Source organism: Mangifera indica, chromosome 3, assembly GCF_011075055.1.
Source record: "Mangifera indica cultivar Alphonso chromosome 3, CATAS_Mindica_2.1, whole genome shotgun sequence".
NCBI lineage: Eukaryota > Viridiplantae > Streptophyta > Magnoliopsida > Sapindales > Anacardiaceae > Mangifera > Mangifera indica.
The window spans coordinates 23,101,439-23,124,681 of NC_058139.1; the positions used below are offsets into that span (position 1 = coordinate 23,101,439).

The following is a 23,243-nucleotide window of genomic DNA, read 5'->3' on the forward strand; positions in this document are numbered from 1 at the left end:
TGTTTATTGTTATTACTATTTTTAATGATGAAACTTACATCTCTTGTTTTTTTATCAATGACAAGACTTTTTTTTCTTATTGTTAATATTTTTAATGACAGAAGTTATAACGACAATTGACGATGAAATTTTTCCTGTCAACTCTATTAATGTCAAAAAATGAACTTTTAACAATCATTTTTCTCATTATTAAAGTCTTGTATTTTTTAGTGGTAAGACAAGATGATCTTAGGTTGGAGGTCTTGCCTTTTATCCTTGAGGCCTTGGAATTTTTTTTTTTCAATATAAGCTTACTTGAAAAAAATAAACTAAACAATAAAACAAAGAGTATACTAAATTAACATTAATCAAAACCCTATTAAGTAAAACCTACAAGTTTAGAGAAAAAGTTTGCTTCACTTCTGAGTCGATGACGTGAGTGGAGGCGGACCGAGCAGACTTTGTTGTCGTAACTCAAGCTCGCTAAACTGTTTTTCTTGGTACATTTCAATGATGAGTGGGATGATCGGAATTAGGGATGTGGACCCTATAATCTAAGCCACATTTTTAATGCTTTTAATTTGAAGAGTTTTTTTTTTTTTTTGTGACATAAGCTATGTTGGATGTCCTGCGTTTTGCGTAGGTGAAAACTGTATAGTCCAACATGGTCTTGGAGATCCTAGACAAAATTCATCTTTTAACTTGATTGGATGACATGAGAGATTAAAGGAGAGGGAAAAAGTGGTTTGGGGTTTTTCAAGATAAAACAATTTGTATTTGGTATGAATCTAAATTAAGATGTCTTATCTGAATAAATCTATTGAAATCTATGAATTTGTTGCTTTGGCCTCAACATAGTATTATGATAACAAAAAACTACATCTCACAATTCATAATCACTTTGAAGGAAAATTGATATACAATTTTTCCAATAGGCATGTCCGATGCCATAAAACAATGGTAATCTATTGGGGGCAAACCCTTCACTAACAGTATGAGATTTTCCTAAGTTCATGGCCATTACTCTAAATGGTTAAGTTTACGAAAATGACCAACCTTGCTCTAATACCAATTGAATGATCGAATGGCCTAAGAAGGGGCTAAATTAGGCAATCTAAAACAATCATTATCAAATTAAAAAATTAAACCAATTTATTTGATTGAATGAATGTTGACTATTTTAATGCAATTTATGATAATGACAAGAGATATTTGAGTAATCAACATAATCAAAAAAACATAACATAAAATATAAGTTAGAGGGATGAGGAAATCAAATATATGATATATAGTGGTTCGACACAACACAGCCTACGTTCACTATTCCAAATTATCTCCCTTGGCGTATTCCACTAATCCTTGGTTGATAAAATCTCAACCAAGTTTTTCTTAACAACAAAAATAGCTTTCAAGGTGCCATTAACCTTTCCAAGTACTAAAACTCAATTTTCCTCACTAAAAATTTCCTTGTCTCTTCAAGAGTGAACTTCACTATTTTATAGTATGAATTTTTATATGAATTTAAAATGTAATCTCTCTCAAAGAGTGTATATGAAAATTTAAATTTAGTACAACCCAAAATAAATGAAATCTAAAAGTGTGTGAGGAAAGGTTTTGAATAGAGAATAAAATTTGCAAGTGAATAACTCAAAATTTATTTGCTCTTAAACATATGAAAGTTCTTGGTGACAAAAGTCTATCCCAAGTGAATTTTATTGAGTTTATATAAGGAAAAATAAGTAAAGTTATCGTTGTGTACAAAAACTAGTTGTTTTACTTTTTCAGAAAATGTCAAATTCGATCGATCAAATGTAATTGGATCAATTAGATGTGACGTGACACTCCCGTGGTGTCTACGTAGCCATTAAAAAATTCAAAGCAAAATTCGATCGACCAGATTGAATTCGGTCAACCGAATTTTTGAAAGCCAAAATATATGATTTTTGGATAATTCAAAAGTTGCCATTAAAGAATTCGATCGGTCAAATTTAGTCAATCAAATTTTATTACCTTTTACCTCCTAAAATTTTGAAAACTTAATTTGCCCCTAAGCCTTTGAAAAGTCACAATTTAACCCATATTTGAAAATTCTTTCAAAACCAACTTTGAGATATGAAAATATAGTTCACAAAACTTCATCATTTTAAATGAGTTAATAAACTTTGACAAAAAAATTTGCTTAACCCAATAAGTTTGAAAAATAACATTTTAACCCAAAATGTGAAAAATATGAAAATAAGTTTTTGAGTGAGTTATCACATGCAAATAAATATTCTAATCAAAACAAATGCTTCAAAATTATAAACATATATACCTAAACTTCAGTTTTTCTTCAAATCTTCAATAATTCTTCACTTGAGTCTTGTCTTTCATTTCCATCTTGAAACTCCTTCAAGTGCATTAAGTAAATTCTTGCAGTCTAAACTCACACTCAAATAAAGTCATTAGTCAATATGCTTAGGGATATATTAGTTTATTATCATCAAAATAAGAGCATAGTGACTCATTGAGTCAACAGACCCTACAATCCAAGCTGTTTTTTAATGCTTTTAATTTGAAGAGTTCTTTTTTTTTGGGTGACGTAAGCTATGTCAGATGTCGTACGTTTTGCGTAAGTGAAAATTGTATAGTCCAATATGGTCTCGGGGATCCTAGACAAAATTCATTTTTTAACTTGATTGGATGACATGAGAGATTAAGGGAGAGGGAAAAAGTGGTTTGGGGTTTTCAAGATAAAATAATTTGTGTTTGGTATGAATCTAAATTAAGATGTCTTATCTTAATAAATCTCTTGAGATCTATGAATTTGTTGCTTTGGCCTCAACATAGCATTATGACAACTAAAAACTATAAATAATTCATATCAATGCCATTCATTGTGATTTCAATAAAAAAAAAAAAAAACATTAACCCATAAAAATGTTATTATTATTCAATTATTCTAGTTATTGGGTGAAAATTTGGGTAGAGTATAGTAACTCTTACAAGTACATGATCATAAAACATTATTCATGGAAGAGAAAACAATTTGGCATTCCAAGGATAACATATTTCTTTGTGAGGGTGTATGAGGCAGGGGCCAGATTCTCTGATCTTCCACTCACATCTAGTACAACTATCCCTTTTTTGAATGTAGATATCAAACCATTTGGAACCCCCCTTCCAATTGAATCCACAAAAGAATTGAGTAGTCCCAAAAAAGCTTTTATTGAAACGAAATGAATATTCATTTCCATGAGGAAGTACATGCTCATCAAGATCGTCATCGCCAGATTTACAATGAAGAATTAGATCATTGTTATTTTGCAAATCATTGATTATAACAACTCTTACGGTCACTAAAAATACTTGCGATCTGCACATGCTTACCATAGTTGAGACTATTAGTAGATTTAACAACAAAATCTTCATCACTTTGTTGAAGACACTCATGCTTGGTTTGTTGAGAGTTAGAAATTTTGAAATTTTAAATGATAATAGTATTGTATTTATAACAATGCGTGGATAAAGCGACTTAAATGTAAAGAATAGAATAATGGTAAGACAAGCATAATCTTTTTTATGAAAATAATGTTATTTATTTATACTACCAAAGTTATCAACTTTACAATTTATGTGTTTTGTGTTTTGGATTATAAATCCACAATTACCAAAGAAAGTGTTATTTCCACTTAAGCACAACAACCTACCTTTCATGTCCCCAACAATCTCAAAGTGGTACACCAAATTAATCTTTTTTATGATAATAAATATTACTGTTTATATTACCAAAGTTATCAACTTTACAATTTTTGTGTTTTGGATTATAAATCCACAATTACCAAAGAAAGTGTAATTTCCATTTAAACACAACACCTTGGCTTTCATGTCTCCTACAATCTAGAAGTGGTACACCAAATAATATGCTGTATAGTATGAGAATTCATCATAATATGACCAACAAACATGAGCCAGAAAGGGACTAGATAGGTCATTTCTTTGTACAAATACCTTATAATCACCACTACTACTTACAGAGGCAAAGTCCTTATATTCATTATTTGGATTAACTAGAAGTTTATTCATCATTTTAGGTTTCAATATAAATGAAATCTAAAAGTGTGTGAGGAAAGGTTTTGAATAGAGAATAAAATTTGCAAGTGAATAACTCAAAATTTATTTGCTCTTAAACATATGAAAGTTCTTGGTGGCAAAAGTCTATCCCAAGTGAATTTTATTGAGTTTATATAAGGAAAAATAAGTAAAGTTATCGTTGTGTACAAAAACTAGTTGTTTTACTTTTTCAGAAAATGTCAAATTCGATCGATCAAATGTAATTGGATCAATTCGATGTGACGTGACACTCCCGTGGTGTCTACGTAGCCATTAAAAAATTCAAAGCAAAATTCGATCGACCAGATTGAATTCGGTCAACCGAATTTTTGAAAGCCAAAATACATGATTTTTGGATAATTCAAAAGTTGCCATTAAAGAATTCGATCGGTCAAATTTAGTCAATCAAATTTTATTACCTTTTACCTCCTAAAATTTTGAAAACTTAATTTGCCCCTAAGCCTTTGAAAAGTCACAATTTAACCCATATTTGAAAATTCTTTCAAAACCAACTTTGAGATATGAAAATGTAGTTCACAAAACTTCATCATTTTAAATGAGTTAATAAACTTTGACAAAAAAATTTGCTTAACCCAATAAGTTTGAAAAATAACATTTTAACCCAAAATGTGAAAAATATGAAAATAAGTTTTTGAGTGAGTTATCACATGCAAATAAATATTCTAATCAAAACAAATGCTTCAAAATTATAAACATATATACCTAAACTTCAGTTTTTCTTCAAATCTTCAATAATTCTTCACTTGAGTCTTGTCTTTCATTTCCATCTTGAAACTCCTTCAAGTGCATTAAGTAAATTCTTGCAGTCTAAACTCACACTCAAATAAAGTCATTAGTCAATATGCTTAGGGATATATTAGTTTATTATCATCAAAATAAGAGCATAGTGACTCATTGAGTCAACAGACCCTACAATCCAAGCTGTTTTTTAATGCTTTTAATTTGAAGAGTTCTTTTTTTTTGGGTGACGTAAGCTATGTCAGATGTCGTACGTTTTGCGTAAGTGAAAATTGTATAGTCCAATATGGTCTCGGGGATCCTAGACAAAATTCATTTTTTAACTTGATTGGATGACATGAGAGATTAAGGGAGAGGGAAAAAGTGGTTTGGGGTTTTCAAGATAAAATAATTTGTGTTTGGTATGAATCTAAATTAAGATGTCTTATCTTAATAAATCTCTTGAGATCTATGAATTTGTTGCTTTGGCCTCAACATAGCATTATGACAACTAAAAACTATAAATAATTCATATCAATGCCATTCATTGTGATTTCAATAAAAAAAAAAAAAAACATTAACCCATAAAAATGTTATTATTATTCAATTATTCTAGTTATTGGGTGAAAATTTGGGTAGAGTATAGTAACTCTTACAAGTACATGATCATAAAACATTATTCATGGAAGAGAAAACAATTTGGCATTCCAAGGATAACATATTTCTTTGTGAGGGTGTATGAGGCAGGGGCCAGATTCTCTGATCTTCCACTCACATCTAGTACAACTATCCCTTTTTTGAATGTAGATATCAAACCATTTGGAACCCCCCTTCCAATTGAATCCACAAAAGAATTGAGTAGTCCCAAAAAAGCTTTTATTGAAACGAAATGAATATTCATTTCCATGAGGAAGTACATGCTCATCAAGATCGTCATCGCCAGATTTACAATGAAGAATTAGATCATTGTTATTTTGCAAATCATTGATTATAACAACTCTTACGGTCACTAAAAATACTTGCGATCTGCACATGCTTACCATAGTTGAGACTATTAGTAGATTTAACAACAAAATCTTCATCACTTTGTTGAAGACACTCATGCTTGGTTTGTTGAGAGTTAGAAATTTTGAAATTTTAAATGATAATAGTATTGTATTTATAACAATGCGTGGATAAAGCGACTTAAATGTAAAGAATAGAATAATGGTAAGACAAGCATAATCTTTTTTATGAAAATAATGTTATTTATTTATACTACCAAAGTTATCAACTTTACAATTTATGTGTTTTGTGTTTTGGATTATAAATCCACAATTACCAAAGAAAGTGTTATTTCCACTTAAGCACAACAACCTACCTTTCATGTCCCCAACAATCTCAAAGTGGTACACCAAATTAATCTTTTTTATGATAATAAATATTACTGTTTATATTACCAAAGTTATCAACTTTACAATTTTTGTGTTTTGGATTATAAATCCACAATTACCAAAGAAAGTGTAATTTCCATTTAAACACAACACCTTGGCTTTCATGTCTCCTACAATCTAGAAGTGGTACACCAAATAATATGCTGTATAGTATGAGAATTCATCATAATATGACCAACAAACATGAGCCAGAAAGGGACTAGATAGGTCATTTCTTTATACAAATACCTTATAATCACCACTACTACTTACAGAGGCAAAGTCCTTATATTCATTATTTGGATTAACTAGAAGTTTATTCATTAATTTAGGTTTGAAACCGAACTAAACTAAAAAAAATATGGTTTGGTTTAATTTAAACTACTATTTAAACATATTAAAAATCATTTACTTCTAATTTATATCCTTTTTAATAAATAATATTGAATTATAATTATTTAAGACATAAAATAAACATGTAAAACGTATATGATGAAATATATTTGCAATAAATATGTAAAGAAAATGACCAAATTAATATAATGTATTATATTCAATTCTTTGGGGTGACTTTTAAACTTTTTTCAAATTTTCAAAAAGCCGTTGAAAAAAATTAGTTGCACTCTTAAAATTTTCAAAAATTAGAAAAACCTTCAAACATATAATTATCCATCATTAACACTTCTATTTATACTTGTATTTGTAATTTTTTCTATTTTTAATTAAAATTAATATGAATTAGGAATACAAAAAATTATTTAATAAAATTTTAGGGACAAATTGTTGTTTAGCTTGAGGTCTTTTTTTTGTTTGTCTTTTTGACAATTTTATAAAAATTTAACAAAAATATTATAATAAAATTTAATATATAGATGAGAAAATGACTTTTTTTTTTTCAAATGTGAAGGGTGAGAATATGTTATTTCATTAAACCTTGGGTGGGAAGTAGTCATATGCTCTATATGTATTTTAAAATACGTGATTTATCGGTTGGTTTGTTTTGAAAACCGCTAAAATCACAATCTAATTTGTAAATTGTTTATTTAAAATTTATCAATCTAAATTAGATTATAATTTTTAAATGATTCATAATAGTTTTATGGTTTGAACCTAATTATATACACTCCTATATTGCTTATAAATATAGCTTATAGTTATCCACCTATAGTTTGTCTTAATAGCTTTTTCATCCTCTAAGTTTAAAAATCTAATTTCTCACCCATTGTTAAGTTCTGATCGTGAAATATTTTAACTGATATACTAGGGTCATTGGAAAAACAAATATACTTTTTGTTATCTTTGTAATGTTTATTGAATAATATTAATAATTTGAAAAAGAGAAAAATTGTCAGCAACAAAAGTTACCAATGAACTAGCCAAGTATAATTTCAATCATATCACATGCGAAATAGTACAATTTGATTACAATTAAATCTAAGATAGTAAGATCTAACCAAATCACATATACTTGGTAATATTAAATCATAATCATTTTTTAATTATAAGATAGATATCGATTAGAATCACATCAGGATGCATGGTGTAATTTAGCTTGAATAATAACTTTAGAAATTGTATCAATAAACCCTAAACCCAACCAAATTAAAGTTTCCCAATAAATAAGTATAATACTAAATTATCTCAACACAAAAAATGAAATAAACCATTCTAAATAAATAAATCTTGTTATGGCTTAAAATGTAAAATCTCAATTTCGACTTGAATGAAGGCATTAAGACTTTTCATTTATTAATGGCTCTTGTTTTTTTTTTACTATCAAACAAAGTTGATATAAAAAGAAAATTGTCAAACCTTTTTCAATCCAGCTATAAATTATTCGAGGTTTCTTCCAGCAGAGGCTCCTGAATTTATATTATTAACTGCTAGAAATGGCACAAAATTTTACTATAGATTCAAACCTAACGTGCTTGAGTCAAACTTAGATTAATTGAATTTTCTCTCAACAGCCACAACAAAAATCAGATTCCTTTCTAAACTGTTCGTATAATACCTTTGAAGAGTGAGACTGGGAATTTGCTTTTTCTTTTCTAACCAATTTGTTCCCATTCCGTCACTCTCTTCTGTTGAATGTGACAAAATAAAAACAAAAACAAAGAAAGCACTGCAATCAAACCAGTGGTTTAACTGTTTCAGCTAAAATGATTATTTTATGATATTTTATCATTTCACTATGAATCATTGTAGTGTACTATACCCTTGTAGGGCGCAAAAGATGCCCTCATGTCTCTGTAAATCTAAGCCATCCACACGGGAAGACCAATCCCAATCACCACAACACTTTTATTTATTTATTTTTTAAAGAAGCAAAAAGAAACTGAAGCTAAAACTAAACCCATTTCTGAAATCTTCTTAAAAATCCCTCCTTTATTCCCAAGTTGCCATGATCTGATCCAGTTTAAGTTCTTTCTCAGATGGGTTTTATCTCAAAACCTCAGCTTTTACTCATTTTGGGCTTATTTTTCTTTGCTAATCTTGTTGGATCTGCTACTGACTACTCTACTTTGGTGTATAAGGGCTGTGCTCAACAAGTTTTTCAAGATCCAGCCGGGGTTTATTCTCAAGCTCTTTCAGCTCTCTTTGGTTCCTTGGTTTCGCAGTCCTCAAAGGTCAAGTTTTTCAAGACCAGTTCTGGGAGTGGCCAGACCTCCATTAATGGTGTCTTCCAATGCAGGGGTGACCTAAGCAACGGTGACTGTTACAGGTGTGTGAGCAAGCTCCCAACTTTATCAGACACGCTGTGCGGTAAAACTGTAGCTGCAAGAGTTCAACTTCTGGGGTGTTATATGCTTTATGAAGTTAATGGGTTTGCTCAGGTTTCAGGGATGGAACTGTTGTACAAGACTTGTGGGGCAACAAATGTGAGGGGAAGTGGGTTTGAAGAGAGGAGGGATGCAGCTCTTCAAATGATGGAAAATGGTGTGGTTACTGGCCATGGATTTTATACTAGTAGCTATCAATCTGTGTATTTGTTGGCTCAATGTCAAGGTGATTTGGGGGACTCAGATTGTGGTGAATGTGTGACAACTGCAGTTCAAAAGGGTCAAGTTGAGTGTGGGAGCTCTATTTCAGGCCAAATTTATCTGCAGAAATGCTTTATTAGTTATGGTTATTATCCTAATGGAGTCCCAAGGAGACAGTCTTCTTCATCTACATCATCATCATCTTCTTCCTCTTCAGATTCATCAGGTAAAAACATAGAAACTGATCTTAATGAGGCTTTTTCAATTAAGTTTTAGTTCATTGAAATTATTGGTCTATCCCTGATGTGTTTGATCCCTGTAGGGCCAGGGCCAAACGCAGGAAAGACTGTGGCTATTATATTAGGAGGGGCGGCAGGAGTTGGATTTGTAGTTATTTGTCTGATGTTTGCTAGAAATTTGATGAAGAAACATGATGGTATGCAAATATTTAGAGATTATATTCATCTTATTATGCATTCTATTACTGAAAATTTGTTGTGGATTATTGTTGTTTACATGTTTAAATCTACTATTTTCTGCAGATTATTGAGGAAATAAAACAGGCAGAGAGAGAGAGAGAGAGAGAAAGAGTTCTTTTTGGAGGTGGACTGTTTCTATATGTAGTTTCATTCTTAGGGCAAAATGTAGGGTGTTGATGTTACATTTTGATGAAGTAACATTAGGGCATTATCTATTTATAAACATAGATTCTTTTTTCTGTAAGATGAAAAGAGGATTTGAGAAATGAGAATGAATGAATGTTTGTCATTTTGATAATTTTTTTTTCCCTTTTAATCTTTAAACCCATGTGGTGTCAATTAATTATTTGTCTTCTTCCTTATTTTATTGCCCACTTTTCCAGACTGCAGTGCCATTTGCTTCATTTTCTTCACTGCTTTATGCTTTTTAGAAAGTAGGAACAGCCTCTCTCCTCCTATAAACACAAACTGAGATGATGTTGACTGCATTATTATTTTAATTTCTACATTGACATTAACAAAAGTTAAATGTTTATCAGTCAACTATCAACCAAAGAAATCTTCTGTTTCATTTATGAAGTCATGGTTGCAAAAAGTGGTGAAGGAAATTAACATTTTGTTTTTGTTAGGTTAATATGTAATTACCAAAGAAGGTGTTATTTTCTATTTAAATAACAAATATTATATTTGTTTAATAATATCCATAAAAAAAATCTTAAGAATTGTATGAATTGATTATGTCATTCATTTATATTAGTAAATAAAAATATCAGATTCAAAGCGGAAATACATACAATCCTTCTTAGTGAGACACAGCCAAGGACTTGTATCGAATGATATTTGGATGCAATATCATAAGCTTTTTAAAAAAACATGAATGAATAGTATTAAGATGTTTTATTGCTCTTGAAATTTCTCAACTTGTTACTTTGCCAACAGCATATTATTATTAATAACAACTCATAAAAATTGTTATTATTAATTATTTCAATTATTCTAAGCATAATTTAGCGACTCTCACAGAGAGAGCATGATAATAAAATATTATTTACATGGATGAACCAACAATCAATTAGTGATCATTCCATGGATAACATGCCTCCTTCTCAGGAACTTGGAGACATGGACCACTTTCTCTTCTCTTCCATGGACATAAACGACAAGTATCTCTACTCTCATCATAGATATCAAACCATTGAGAACCTTCCTTCCTTCCTTCCAACTGAATCTACAAAAGAATAGAGTTCCCCCAAACAAGTTTACTTGAAAATGAAAGAAAACGATATATATTTACCTTCATGGGAAAGAACTTGCATACCAATGAATGATGAGATCCAAATTATTCTGCAAATCATTGATTATAGTAATATGTTATCAACATTCCTGTTCAAAGCCCCGGAATTGCATATCCTCACCATATTAGTAGATTTAACAACAAAATCTTAATCACTTTCTTGAAGACACACACTCATGCTTAATTTTCAGAGAGCAAGAAATTTTGATCTTTTGTTTTTATGTTAATGAGTGGATAAAGTGACAACTTAGCAATGAATTAGAATTTATCTATCTTTAAAAAAAAAAATACTAATGAATTTTTGGTTTTAAAAAAAATCATAGAGTGAAACTGAACCAATTTAAAGATTAATCAATTTCGAGCCAAACAAAAATACTAATGAATCAAACGAATTTTTTGATTAACCGGTTTTAAACCGAATTTCAAAAAATTATCCTAATTTATTATTTCTCAATTTTTTTGAAAATAGGTTCAATGCTTTATTAAATTCTTATTTAATTTGTCTAAATCCGGTTTAGTCCAATTAGTCAATTTTAAAATAAAAGATAAACTGGTAACCAAACTAGAAAACTAGTTTTTCTATATTCTTGAATTTGTATCCAAACAGTTTTTTCAAATAACCTATTTGGTTTTTGATTAAAAAATTGGTTCGGTTTGGTTATTAGATAATTTTGAACACCTATAAATTTAAGCTTACCAAGTTAGAGAAAGAGTTGGCTACACTTTTGAGCCAATGTATGGAGCGGGGGAGGACCGAACAAGCTGTGTTGTAGCAATTTGAGCTCGTTGAACAATTTTTTTCAGTGCATTTCAATTATGGGTGAGGTGAACAAAATGAGGAATGTGATCCTCATTTTGGTTCGGTTTGGTTATTAGATAATTTTGAACACCTATAAACTTAAGCTTACCAAGTTAGAGAAAGAGTTGGCTACACTTTTGAGCCAACGTATGGAGCGGGGGAGGACCGAACAAGTTGTGTTGTAGCAACTTGAGCTCATTGAACAATTTTTTTCAGTGCATTTCAATTATGAGTGAGGTGAACAAAATGAGGAATGTGATCCCCCACAATCCAAGCCCTTTTTTTTTTTGTGCTTTTGAGGATTTTTTTTTTTATGACATAGGCCATGTTGAACATTGTGTGTTTGGTGTTGTTGATAATTGAAGAGTTTGATATGGCATTGGAGATCATAGGCAAAATGCGCTTTTTAACTTGATTGAACAACATGAGAGACTTAGGGTTAGGGAAAATAGGGTTTAAGATTTTTCAAGATAAGATGACATGAGAGATTAATTATTTTGGGTTATATAAAGGTCATGCGAACACATTTAAAAAGCTTAAATGTCTTGAGTTAACCCAAAAAGAAGCACAATCTAACCAAAGATGAAAAATGCATTAATATAAATAAGTCCTTGTATGGTTGATAAATATTAAAGTACCAATTAAAATTTAGTCAATGAGTCTAGGGAATTAACTTTACTCAGATTCACTGTTCTGTATGAACTAAATTGAGCTTAAGTTTGGAATATTTCACGGGCTTAAAACATATTTCAACTACACAAAAGAGCTTGAGAAGGGAACTCTAACAAGTAAATGATCATAATTATCACGAAACTGTAAACAGTTGATGATCATAAGGATTACTATATAAAGCATCATAAAAGAGTGTTGAGTCGTAGTTTTGTGTTATGTCTAAATCCAAAGCCTTTTCTCAGGTGTTTTTGACCTGAATATTCTCGATTCCATATTCATTTGAATTATTCTATTCTCTTCAATGTTCTCTCAATTATTATGTTCTTTTCACAATACACCTAGAATAAAAAGCTTAATAATGGCGAAGATTGAATTGTCATTTAAAAATATATTAAATTTGTAGTCTATCTTCTGATATTTGGAAGCAATATTTAGACAATTTCATAAACTCTTTGAGTAGTATTAAGATGCTTGTTGCAGTTAATCTCTTGAAATCTCTGAACTTGTTACTTTCGCCCAACATATTTTAATAACAACTAAAAATTTTAAATAATTCACATCTTTGTGATTTCAATTCACAAGTACATCTTTCATAAAATCTCATTACATGGAGCAAAATTTGATTAATGATTCCAGGGATAACATTTATCCTTATTTCCATCTTGGAGGCAAGGACCAGTTTTTTTTATCTTCCACACACATATAGTACAATCATCCTTATTCTGAGCATAGATATCAATCAAACCATTGGAAACCTCCATTCCAATTGAATAAAGTTACTCCAAACCAATTTTTCCTAAAATGTATATGATAATTAGTTGCATGAGGAAGAAGTACATGCATACCAAGATCATCATCATGAGATTTACAATGAAGGGTCAAATTTAAGTTATTTTGCAAATCATTAAATTTAGTAACATCCATCTTATCAGTAAATTTAAGAGAATTGCACACACTCACCATATTTGAGACTATTAGTAGATTTAGCAACAAAATCTTCATCACTTTGTTGAACACAATCATGCTTGATTTTCATAGGGTAAGAAATTTTGAACTTTAATTTCTCTTTGATAATAGTATTGTATTTATATTAATTTATGAATTAAATGTAAAGATTATAATAATGGTAAGACAGCATAATCTTTTTTATGATAATAAATGTTCTTGATTTATATTTCAGAGTTATCAACTTTACCATTTTTGTGTTGGCCAAACCACTATTTCCCACCCAAGGTTTAGTGCAAACTCAACTTTCCACCCATTAAATATCTAAAATCTAAATATTCACTATTTTGTTAAATTTTACTATTACTATCAGGGGTAAACTTATCATTTAATAAAAATATTTTTAAAAAATTATAAATTCATCACATTTCCTTTCAGGTTTAAAAACCAACAATTCCCCCCTCCCCCGACCTTCTCCTCACCTAAAGTTTGAAAAATTACTATTTTTCCCCTAGGATTTGTATTTTTCCCTTACCGCTTCTTCGACGATCGGAACCGACCAATCTCCATCCTCCCATATCCCAGATGAGAATGATTCATTGGTTGATAAGAGGTGGGTCAGCGATTTATCGATAAGGCACAGATTCGTGTGACACACAGATTGGTTGGACGAAGAGTCTAAGCCTTCATCCCGACCCAACCCATCGCCACCTCTATTGGTAAGATAACATAATATATTTTAAATGATATTAAGTGTTAGTGATTTATACTATCAAAGTTATCGACTTTACTATTTTTGTGTTTGGTGTTTTGAATTGTAAATCCACAATTACCAAAGAAAATGTCTTTTCCATTTAGAGAATAAATATTAAATTCATTTAATAATAAGAGAAATGTTATGTATATTTAAAATAAGTATCAAATTTCATCTAACCAATTTAGTACTTACTTTAAGTAAATATAAATTTAGTATAATAATATATACATTTATAAAAAATCTAGTATGGATTCATTATGTATTATTAAAAAAAATTAAAATAAGTGTAGTAAATAAAAATAAAATTAGATACAAGTCATTGTTCAAGTAAAAGAAAAAAAAAACCTAAAAATAAAAGAAAGAGTATATTGAATAAACATTAATCCAAACCCCTTTAACCCGGGCCTACCATTTATAAAATCTAAGAATAGTATAAATTAATTATATATCATTCAAATGCATAAAGTAAAAATCAAATTGGAGACAACTGGCATTTCAAGCGAAAGAAAATAAATGAAACGTTAGAAGAAAACAGAAAGGCCAAAACGACCTACTCCCACCTAAGCTTTAGTTTATTCCTAAACTCCTGTCCTTATATAGTTTTTAAATTTTGTTATTAGTGTAAAAGATAAAAATGTTATTTAATAATTTAAAAAAAACAAAAATTTATTCTCTTTTCTTAGTTTATTTTTGAAAACTGACAATTTCTCTCTAACTTAGTTTTAAAAAGTTATTCCTCCCTCTCTCAATCTAGGGTTTTCATGTTTTAGGGTTACCAACCATCACCTTCAAATTCAAAATATTGTGTTTACACCCCCATAAAATGTATTTTCTCTTTTTGATGATTATTATTTCTAATAATTCACTCAAACGCATCATCAACCCCACTATTGATATATTCTCCTTCTTCAGTGGTTTCTTGGCATGAAAACCACATGAAATTTGACCAAAATCGAGCGAGAGTCACATGCAAGGAGAAGTCTAAAATGACGGGAAGGGATGTCACAAATGTATAGAACAAAGGTAGATGATATCGCTAGTGAGGAGAACTCAAATTTTGTGCTCGAAGTCGGAGAGAATCATGATAACAAACTGGAGAGAAGGAGATGCAGGACAAACCAGAGAGAGGAGAAATCATGTCGCGACGCCTTTGGAGGATAGTTCAAGCGCTACAGAGAAGACAAGGCTAATGTTGACTTGACCTTTAACAAAGGACAAGTCCAAAGACGGAGGGAGACGACACCATAAGGTGATCTGTAAACTAAAGTTGAAGAGGGGTGAGACTGAAGTTTTCAAAAGTTTGAAGGGTGACTGCAAATGGAAAAAAGATAGAAACCCTAGATGGTGAGGGGGGGGGGGAGGAAGTAATTTTTTAAAACTAAATTAAGAGAAAAATTGTCAGTTTTAAAAACTAAAGTAGAAAAATGAGATAAATTTTTATTTTTAAATAAAATTATTAAATAACGATTTTACCCTTTATACTAACAACAAAATTTAATAGAAGTTAATAGCAAAATTTAACATAAATTAAATGTCGGATGGGTATTTGAGTTTTCGGAACTTAATGGGTGAAAGTTGAGAGTACACTAAACTTTGGGTGGGAACAAGTGTTTTAGCCAAACAGAAAGTACAATCCTTCATAACAAGACACACCCCAAGAGTGCGATAATATTGCAAAAATATATTCCAATTCTGACGTTGTAAATATTAATTTATGGTTTTGAAATATCCCGAATCAAATTGTTTTGTACGAGAATAAAAAGAGATGATAGAAAACATTCAGATTAGTACACCATTAATTTTTAACTACAACTTAATGATAATTGCACAGTGATACATTGTCGTAGATCCTAGAGAAAATGCCTGTGTCGTCGTTGTTGGTGAATATACGTTTTTGACAACATGAGAGATTCAATGAGAGGGAAAAATGGGTTTATGACAATGACTGTTCTACCAGTAATACTAGCCAGTTTGGCTTTTTAAACCATGACTTAGGGTTTTCAATAAGACAATAATTCATATTTGATAAATAAGATTAATAGTTTTGGGTTACACATGAATCGTAAAAACACACGTAAAGCCCCAATATATTGAGTTAGTCCAAAAAAGAAAGTGTTGCCTAATCAAATACAAAAAGGGGATTATTTTTAAAAAGCCCCTATGTGCTTAAGAAACATTAAACTAAAAATTTAATCAACAAGTCGAAAAATGGATTTGATCCAAACTGGTTTCCTTTTGAATCCGTTGCTTGGCAGGAACGAACTTGAGCTTAAACTAAATATTATGGTTTGACATGAGCTCAACCTGACCCCAGCTCAGCTTGGATAGAATCTACTCCTAAATGAGTCTAAAACCCCTCTTTAAATACTGAAAGCACGGGAATGGTAAGTTTAGTACAAATTCCAGTTCAAGGGATTTGGATATAATAGATTGCAAAATTAGATCCCTGTTAAAATACCCACCACCACCCACCCCAAAGCCTCTGCATACAACCAGGGTTGAATTACAAACCCAAGGAACTGAAACACTGAATGCTAAACCAGAACCTATTTTACCGTCACATGTACTTCCTTCTTCTAAAAGAACATCCTTGTATGCATGGCAAACAGCCGCTACATACTTTCCCATCGGTGGAAGCTGTTGATCAAAATATGAATTTGATTCAGCAGACTCGAGAAAATCAGAATCTGAATGAAGGTTCACCACAACAGTGCCATGTTCAGGATGGAGATGATTCCTGAGGGTGTTGAGAAAAGGGGAATCTGGGTCCCGAAGTTTATATGGGAAGATGTCATCACCATCATAAGCATCAATGAAGACTAAATCATAAACATTGTTGTTTTGAAGGATAAACTTTTCAGCATCTGATTCGTAGAGGTAAAGTCTCTCATGGATGCCTTTCCACATTACTTCATCATTAATATCAGGCTTCAACATGGCACGCTTGTTTAATGAGGTCATAACTGAAAAATATGGAAAGCCCATAGCTTGAACTGAAGCAGATATAACAGTGGTGTCAATTTCGACTATGTGGACAACAGCACCTAAAAGAAGCATAAAAATTTGAGTCGGATAAATGATGAGATGTTCAAAAACTGATTCATAAACCAGCAAAAGCATGCTCCAAATCCTTCCAGGAAGTACAAAATGACAGAAGCATACAACAAGTATATGAGACATCTACCTAACATATATTCTACATAACCATTGACTTCACACAGAGAAATGAAACTGCTGCCCCCACACAAGCAAAAGTGCAAATGATATATATTTAAACTGTTTTTCCACATAAATAATGACAACTCATGCACCAAATATTTGGTCGGCTATTATTTATGATTTATTCTCATGGTATATAACAATGTAATATTCTTTCATCATCTTCATTTTTCATTTGAGCATAAATAAAATGATGGATTTGAAAGCTGCATATACATGCAGCCATGATCTGCAATCAGTCAGGAAATTGTTATTTATGAGTCATGTTTAAGTTACTTACAACTTTGATTTTAGAGATAGGCAGATGACAAAAAGACAACTGATAGAAGATTTTCCTCTCTATAATGTAAACACACTAAATTAATAACCAACTAAAGGTAATGTAAACATAGACATGTAGCTGGCATATCACATGTTCCTCTCTATTATATGAACACTTCATAATTCTATTTTATGATTTCTGTCATACTGATTACTTCAACAAAAGCACAAGGAGAAAAGGCAAGTGAATTTTCCCCACCTTGAATTTTACTGGCCAGGAATAATGGTAGGCTCCCCCAACCATGTCCAATGCATAATATACTCATTGTTTTCTTCCCATGTATAGCACTCATAAGATCATAGTTACATGACGCAATAGTAGCCAACCCAGTTGACACCATACTTTTTAGATCTGCACAATGACATTAACAGAGATAAGTTATCACATCCATCATACACAAAAAAAAAACACACACACACACACAAAATTTTTTTTTTTTTGGTAAGTGAAAAAACAAACACAAAATGTTTTTCTTTTTGGTAAGTGAAAAAAAAAGAGAACACAAGATGTTACACTAGTCTCCAAAAAATATCCTGATAAAAACTCAGAAAACGAGATTTCACATCCAACATAGAACTCTATTTCCCAACATATATCACGATAAAAACTCATAAAAGAAATTTGATCCTTGACATGTTCTATATTTTCATCTCGTGTAGACGTCTACTAACAACTAAAAACAAGACTATAATATACTAAGACAGAAGCATTGAGAGAATCCTAGTCCCACAAGTAAAAATTCAAGAGAATTTGAGCCACTTAACAGCAATGTTTAGCGATATTAAAACAGAAAATTTGACATAAAAAATAAAACTATGAAATGGGATTCACATGGAACAGCCAAGCAATGTGGCTGCTGCATTAAACAAACAGCGTCGGGCTCTGATTCTCTGTAGGCCGCCATGATTTTACCAACGCTCTGGCGCGTATCTTGATTAAATCGAAGTGTGCGCCACTGGTATCCAAGAACTCTAAACCTTTCATAATGTCCATAAATCTCTGCATATCTTTGCTCTAGCCATCTCTCCATTTCTGGCCACGTGTCTTTACTCTAAATTGATTACAACAAGAAAACAAGACAAAGAGTGAACTATCGTATGTAGCCAATTATGTACATGATTGAACGAGAGAGGGACTGACAGGTCTAGAGGAAGGGTAAGCGGAAACGGATACGATGCCGTTTCCTTTATCGGAAGTTGAACGGAGAACAGTGTAGCCGTCGGATTCAGTTCCCCACCACTCCGAAGAGTAAACCCAGTCGCCCTCGTCCTCCACACGACGGCGGACGGCCGTGCAAAAGCGCCTGATATTCCATCTCCAGCTCCGCCCAGCTCTGTACCACATCAGTACGATCCCTTATCGCAAAATTCAACAGAAAAGCTTAAACCCTAATCGGTTGTATTTTATTTTTATTTTTCCCTTAAACAATGGGACTTAAACCCTAAATACAAATTCAATTTAAGGTCTTTGTTTTGCGTTTGGTTAAAGGAGGAAGGGAGACTCGCTTCAAGATCAAGGATGTTCTACTCGCGGATAAGGATAACCATCCTTTATACCCTTGATTACAGAACAATTTTTTTTTTTTTTTTTAAATAAACTTTGTGCATCATTATTCAATCAAAGTATGTCTACAAACTTATACATAAATGATGGTATGTTCTTATGTGATTAGATGATTTTAAATTAAAGATAAAACAATAATAAATTACATGGTGAGATATAATCGTTTGTGCATAAATTTATATATATAGTACTACTCATCAATATTTTATATTTTAACAAATAGGTTATTAAGATAATTCTATTTTCAAGGGTGTTCAGAAATAGCCGAGATTGAATAGGTGGATTTGAGGTCAATCAAGTTTTAATAGGATTAATTTGAATTTTGCTAAAATTTATTATACCCAATTTGAGTTCATAGTTGTTCAAGCCTAGTGAGCAATGGTGTGAAACAATTGATAATAAGGTGAACAGTCTCATCAAATGAGTAAACAATATTAGTATATTACTAACAGAATGATCAATGTTTTTAGAGGGGTGAATAAATTGAATTGAAGTTGCACTAGAGTTTCAATTCAAATTCGGTTTGTTCAAACTTGAACTAGTCCAATTTCACCCCTACAAATACTTAAAAACAAAACCAATATAGTTAATAGCTTAATTAAATACAATAAAACCCAAAAAAAAAAAAAAAACTCACCCTTGTAATTCAATCAAAAATAAATTTGTATTAACTCATACATAGTAGGAGTAATTAGTTTTAAAATTTGATTATCTATCTCTATTATTTATTTATATCCAAATACAATGTGGTGGGAATCCATGAAATATTTCAAATTTTAAGCTTGAGTTTGTTCGAGCAAAATAGCAGATCGAATAAAACTTGTTTGGACTGAATCCAACCCAACACTCATTGATTAAATTTTACATAGTTTAATAAATGTGTTAACACGGTTCATGTGTAACCTAGATTTAATAATATCTTCTACCAAACACAAATTGTCATCTTATTAAAAACCAAAAACATGGTTTCAAAAATCAGTTTGACTAGTCAAGTTAGTTGAATTGTCATTTGTTAAGTAAATGAAAACGGTTTGTAAAAAATTGTTTTAGTCATTGGATTGAATTAGACCATAATTTAACTATTTGAACCACCTTGATTTGTGGTTTGACTATATGAAAAAAAATTAATATTTTTAACTATGAGTTGAACTTGAGTTTACACAAGGTGGGAAGAACTAAAATGTAAACAATTTTCAATGTTGGGCCTTGAATCCAAACATGAATTGTTGTTTTATCTTTAAAAACCCTAAACCCTTTTTTTTAATCTCCTCGAGCCTTTCATGTCATCCAATCAAGGCAAAAAGCATATTCTCTCTAGGATCTTTAGAGCCGTATCAGACTCTATAATAAATGCCTACCCAAACACATAACGTCTAACAAGACCCATGTCAACAAAAACACCTCAAAAGCGTCGAGAAAAAGATTGGATTGTAGGTATTACGCTCCTGATCCTAGTTGTCTCACTCATCCTTGAAATAGAGTGAGAACAACAATTCAACGAGCTCAATTTACAATTCAACAAGCTTGATTTACAATAACAAAGACTACTCGGTCAATCGCTACTCATATCCTCAGCTTAGAAGTAAAACGAATTATTTCTTTGACCTAGTTGGCTTAGGCCTATTTAGTCAAAATGTGAAAAATTCGCATTCCAGTTTAATTTGTATATTAAATATGATATTTTAAATTTTTGAATCTAAAATGTATTAAACACATATTTTACATGTTTCTCTTATTAAACGTATATTAAACAATTGTTTTATTCATTTTTCTTTTCTTTTTTTAAATAAAAAAATTCAAAACGATATCATTTTGATGTCTAAGTCTATAGTATGAATGTGTCCCTTTAATTTTCAATTAATTGCTATAATGCCAAAAAAACCCATTTTTTTTTTCAAATCTCCCATCTTTCCGTTCATCGCATCAGGTTCATATTCATATATAATACCTTTTTTAAGATACAAACCCTTACTTAAAATATACATTCAAAAAGATGTGTCAACTCAAAACTCTCCAACAATCACATAACAATATAATAAATACATGACATGCATAAACATTTTGAATCCCACAATCCAAAAAAGTGTACTTAATTTAAACATCAACAACATGAATGTCATTCAAATTTGGTGTTTGAAAAATCTTAATACATGAAAATAAGTGCATGTACATCAATCCCAACTCAAATAACATAAATACAAGATCCATGATTACAAATGACCAAATCACCTCTCGTCTTATGCAACATCTCTATGTTAACCTGTTGGCTTCGTTACTGCTCCAAGATCTTACTTATAAAACCATAAAGGAACACGATAAGTGAAACATACTAAGTAAATATGTGACTTCTCAATATGCACATAGTAGCAAAATGATAACATATTCCCAAAGTGTTTTGTATCCAATTTATTTGTGGTATTTTGGATGTTATACTAGCATCCCAGACGCTCATCCAAATACATCGGCATCCCATGTCTAATCTCTAATAACTATGTCATCCTAGGTGACTAATACCCGCGATGTATATCGATGTCCTAAACGTTTGGTGAAAGTGTGTGATATCCCATATGTCATTCATATGATGTACCTTGTATCCATGTTAGTTGGGCTTTGGGTTAAGGTCAAATAGATAGTCACACAAATTAACTCTTATGCTTTCACAACCACACTGCTTTCATATAGAAGGTCATATGAAATAATCTTTTTCATATTCACCTTACTTCCTTTCTCTTCGTGTGTAAAAATTGGAATGGTTAACCCTTTTTTGTCTTTCATTTTTCTTTGGTAGCAAATACATCAACTAATTATGCCAGTCAATTTTACTGGAATTGAAGTCAAGACAACACATTCTCTCGAATCAAGGAGTGAAGTGTCCTTGTAATGGTTTCTGGTTCAATGCATATACAAGATTTCAATGGGAGGAGGAAATTTATGCAAACCTTTTTCCTTGCATCTCAGGAGAGAGGCTTTTTTGTTCTTAATGATATATTCCACTTCATTGAAGAGGAACCAATTCATCACCATCCAGCAGCCTTCTTAGCCCAGGAAAATCTTAATCCCAAACTTAATGCTTCTGCAACAATCCCAGAACCAGGTACCTACATAACCTATTTGCAAGTTCTAATAATCAAATCTTTTTTTCTCACAAATGTTAGGTAGAAAAATATGTTACTATGATATTTTTTTTAAAATGATACTGTCGCTTTTGCAGTATCAAACTATTTAATGGGTGACAAATTTCAGGCATGGGAGTGTCCTGTTGATGTAAAAGAAAATGGTCTAGTTGACAGTTATGGTTTCCAAGAGCAACGGTTACAGCAACTTGCTGAGTCTGAAAATATTCTGGAGGACAATTCTGCTGAAGAGTTCAATTGCTCACTTCAAAATACGGTGAATGCTGTAATAGATCAACTGCCTGCTACTGTTGCTACTGTCAAGGAACCTATTGGAGAGACCCAAAACCACACTTATGCTTCTATTGTAATGACTAAAAACTGGTTTTAATTCTTTGATTTTATTTATTTTTTAAAATTTCTTTTATTAAATTTTATCTGTGCGCATAAATGTGTATTGAATGAGAAATTTGTTGAAATCATGTACCAACTCATTGTTTCTTCTCTCTCTCTCTCTTGCTTATCAATGTTGGTGTTTACGAGTTGCCAAAGGACAATCTGCCCCTTCAGTTGCTTCTCAGCCTACTGTTAAACCAGAAGGCATCACCTGCTTCTGATTGAGATCATATCCCTAAACCAACCATTCAGCAAGTAACTGTTTTGTCAAATGCATCTGAAAAGTCAGGTGCAGATACACTGGAGGTCTCAGCTGTTGAAGATGAAGGTAATCTTCAAGCTTCTCTAACTATACATCTTCTTTGCTGTACAGGTACTAGGCTACTAGCGAAATTGTTCAGAATCAGCAATCTTCTCACAATTTAATACAATGTGTTGTTGTAATACTTGAAACTGTCTCTCTTCAATATATATAAATATAT

At 31.3% G+C, this 23,243-nt stretch overlaps 3 protein-coding genes across 3 annotated transcripts; 2 read left to right on the top strand and 1 right to left on the bottom strand.

Moving 5' to 3' along the window:
- The first annotated feature begins 8,438 nt into the window (after window positions 1–8,438).
- Window positions 8,439–9,979, top strand: LOC123210765 (plasmodesmata-located protein 2-like). Its single transcript, XM_044629238.1, has 3 exons — window positions 8,439–9,428; window positions 9,525–9,638; window positions 9,745–9,979. The coding sequence occupies exons 1-3, from the start codon at window positions 8,654–8,656 to the stop codon at window positions 9,750–9,752; spliced, it is 897 nt and encodes a 298-aa protein (XP_044485173.1). The 5' UTR covers window positions 8,439–8,653; the 3' UTR covers window positions 9,753–9,979.
- A 6,160-nt stretch (window positions 9,980–16,139) lies between these two features.
- On the bottom strand, window positions 16,140–19,184 carry LOC123210152. The gene is made up of 4 exons (XM_044628375.1): window positions 18,830–19,184; window positions 18,521–18,740; window positions 17,888–18,040; window positions 16,140–17,192 (listed from the first exon to the last, which is right to left on the bottom strand). The coding sequence occupies exons 1-4, from the start codon at window positions 19,031–19,033 to the stop codon at window positions 16,486–16,488; spliced, it is 1,284 nt and encodes a 427-aa protein (XP_044484310.1). The 5' UTR covers window positions 19,034–19,184; the 3' UTR covers window positions 16,140–16,485.
- A 2,948-nt stretch (window positions 19,185–22,132) lies between these two features.
- LOC123211650 lies at window positions 22,133–23,187 on the top strand. Its single transcript, XM_044630440.1, has 4 exons — window positions 22,133–22,346; window positions 22,464–22,732; window positions 23,014–23,089; window positions 23,135–23,187. Exons 1-4 carry the CDS (start codon window positions 22,133–22,135, stop codon window positions 23,185–23,187), a joined length of 612 nt encoding a protein of 203 aa, XP_044486375.1.
- The last annotated feature ends 56 nt before the right edge of the window (window positions 23,188–23,243 follow it).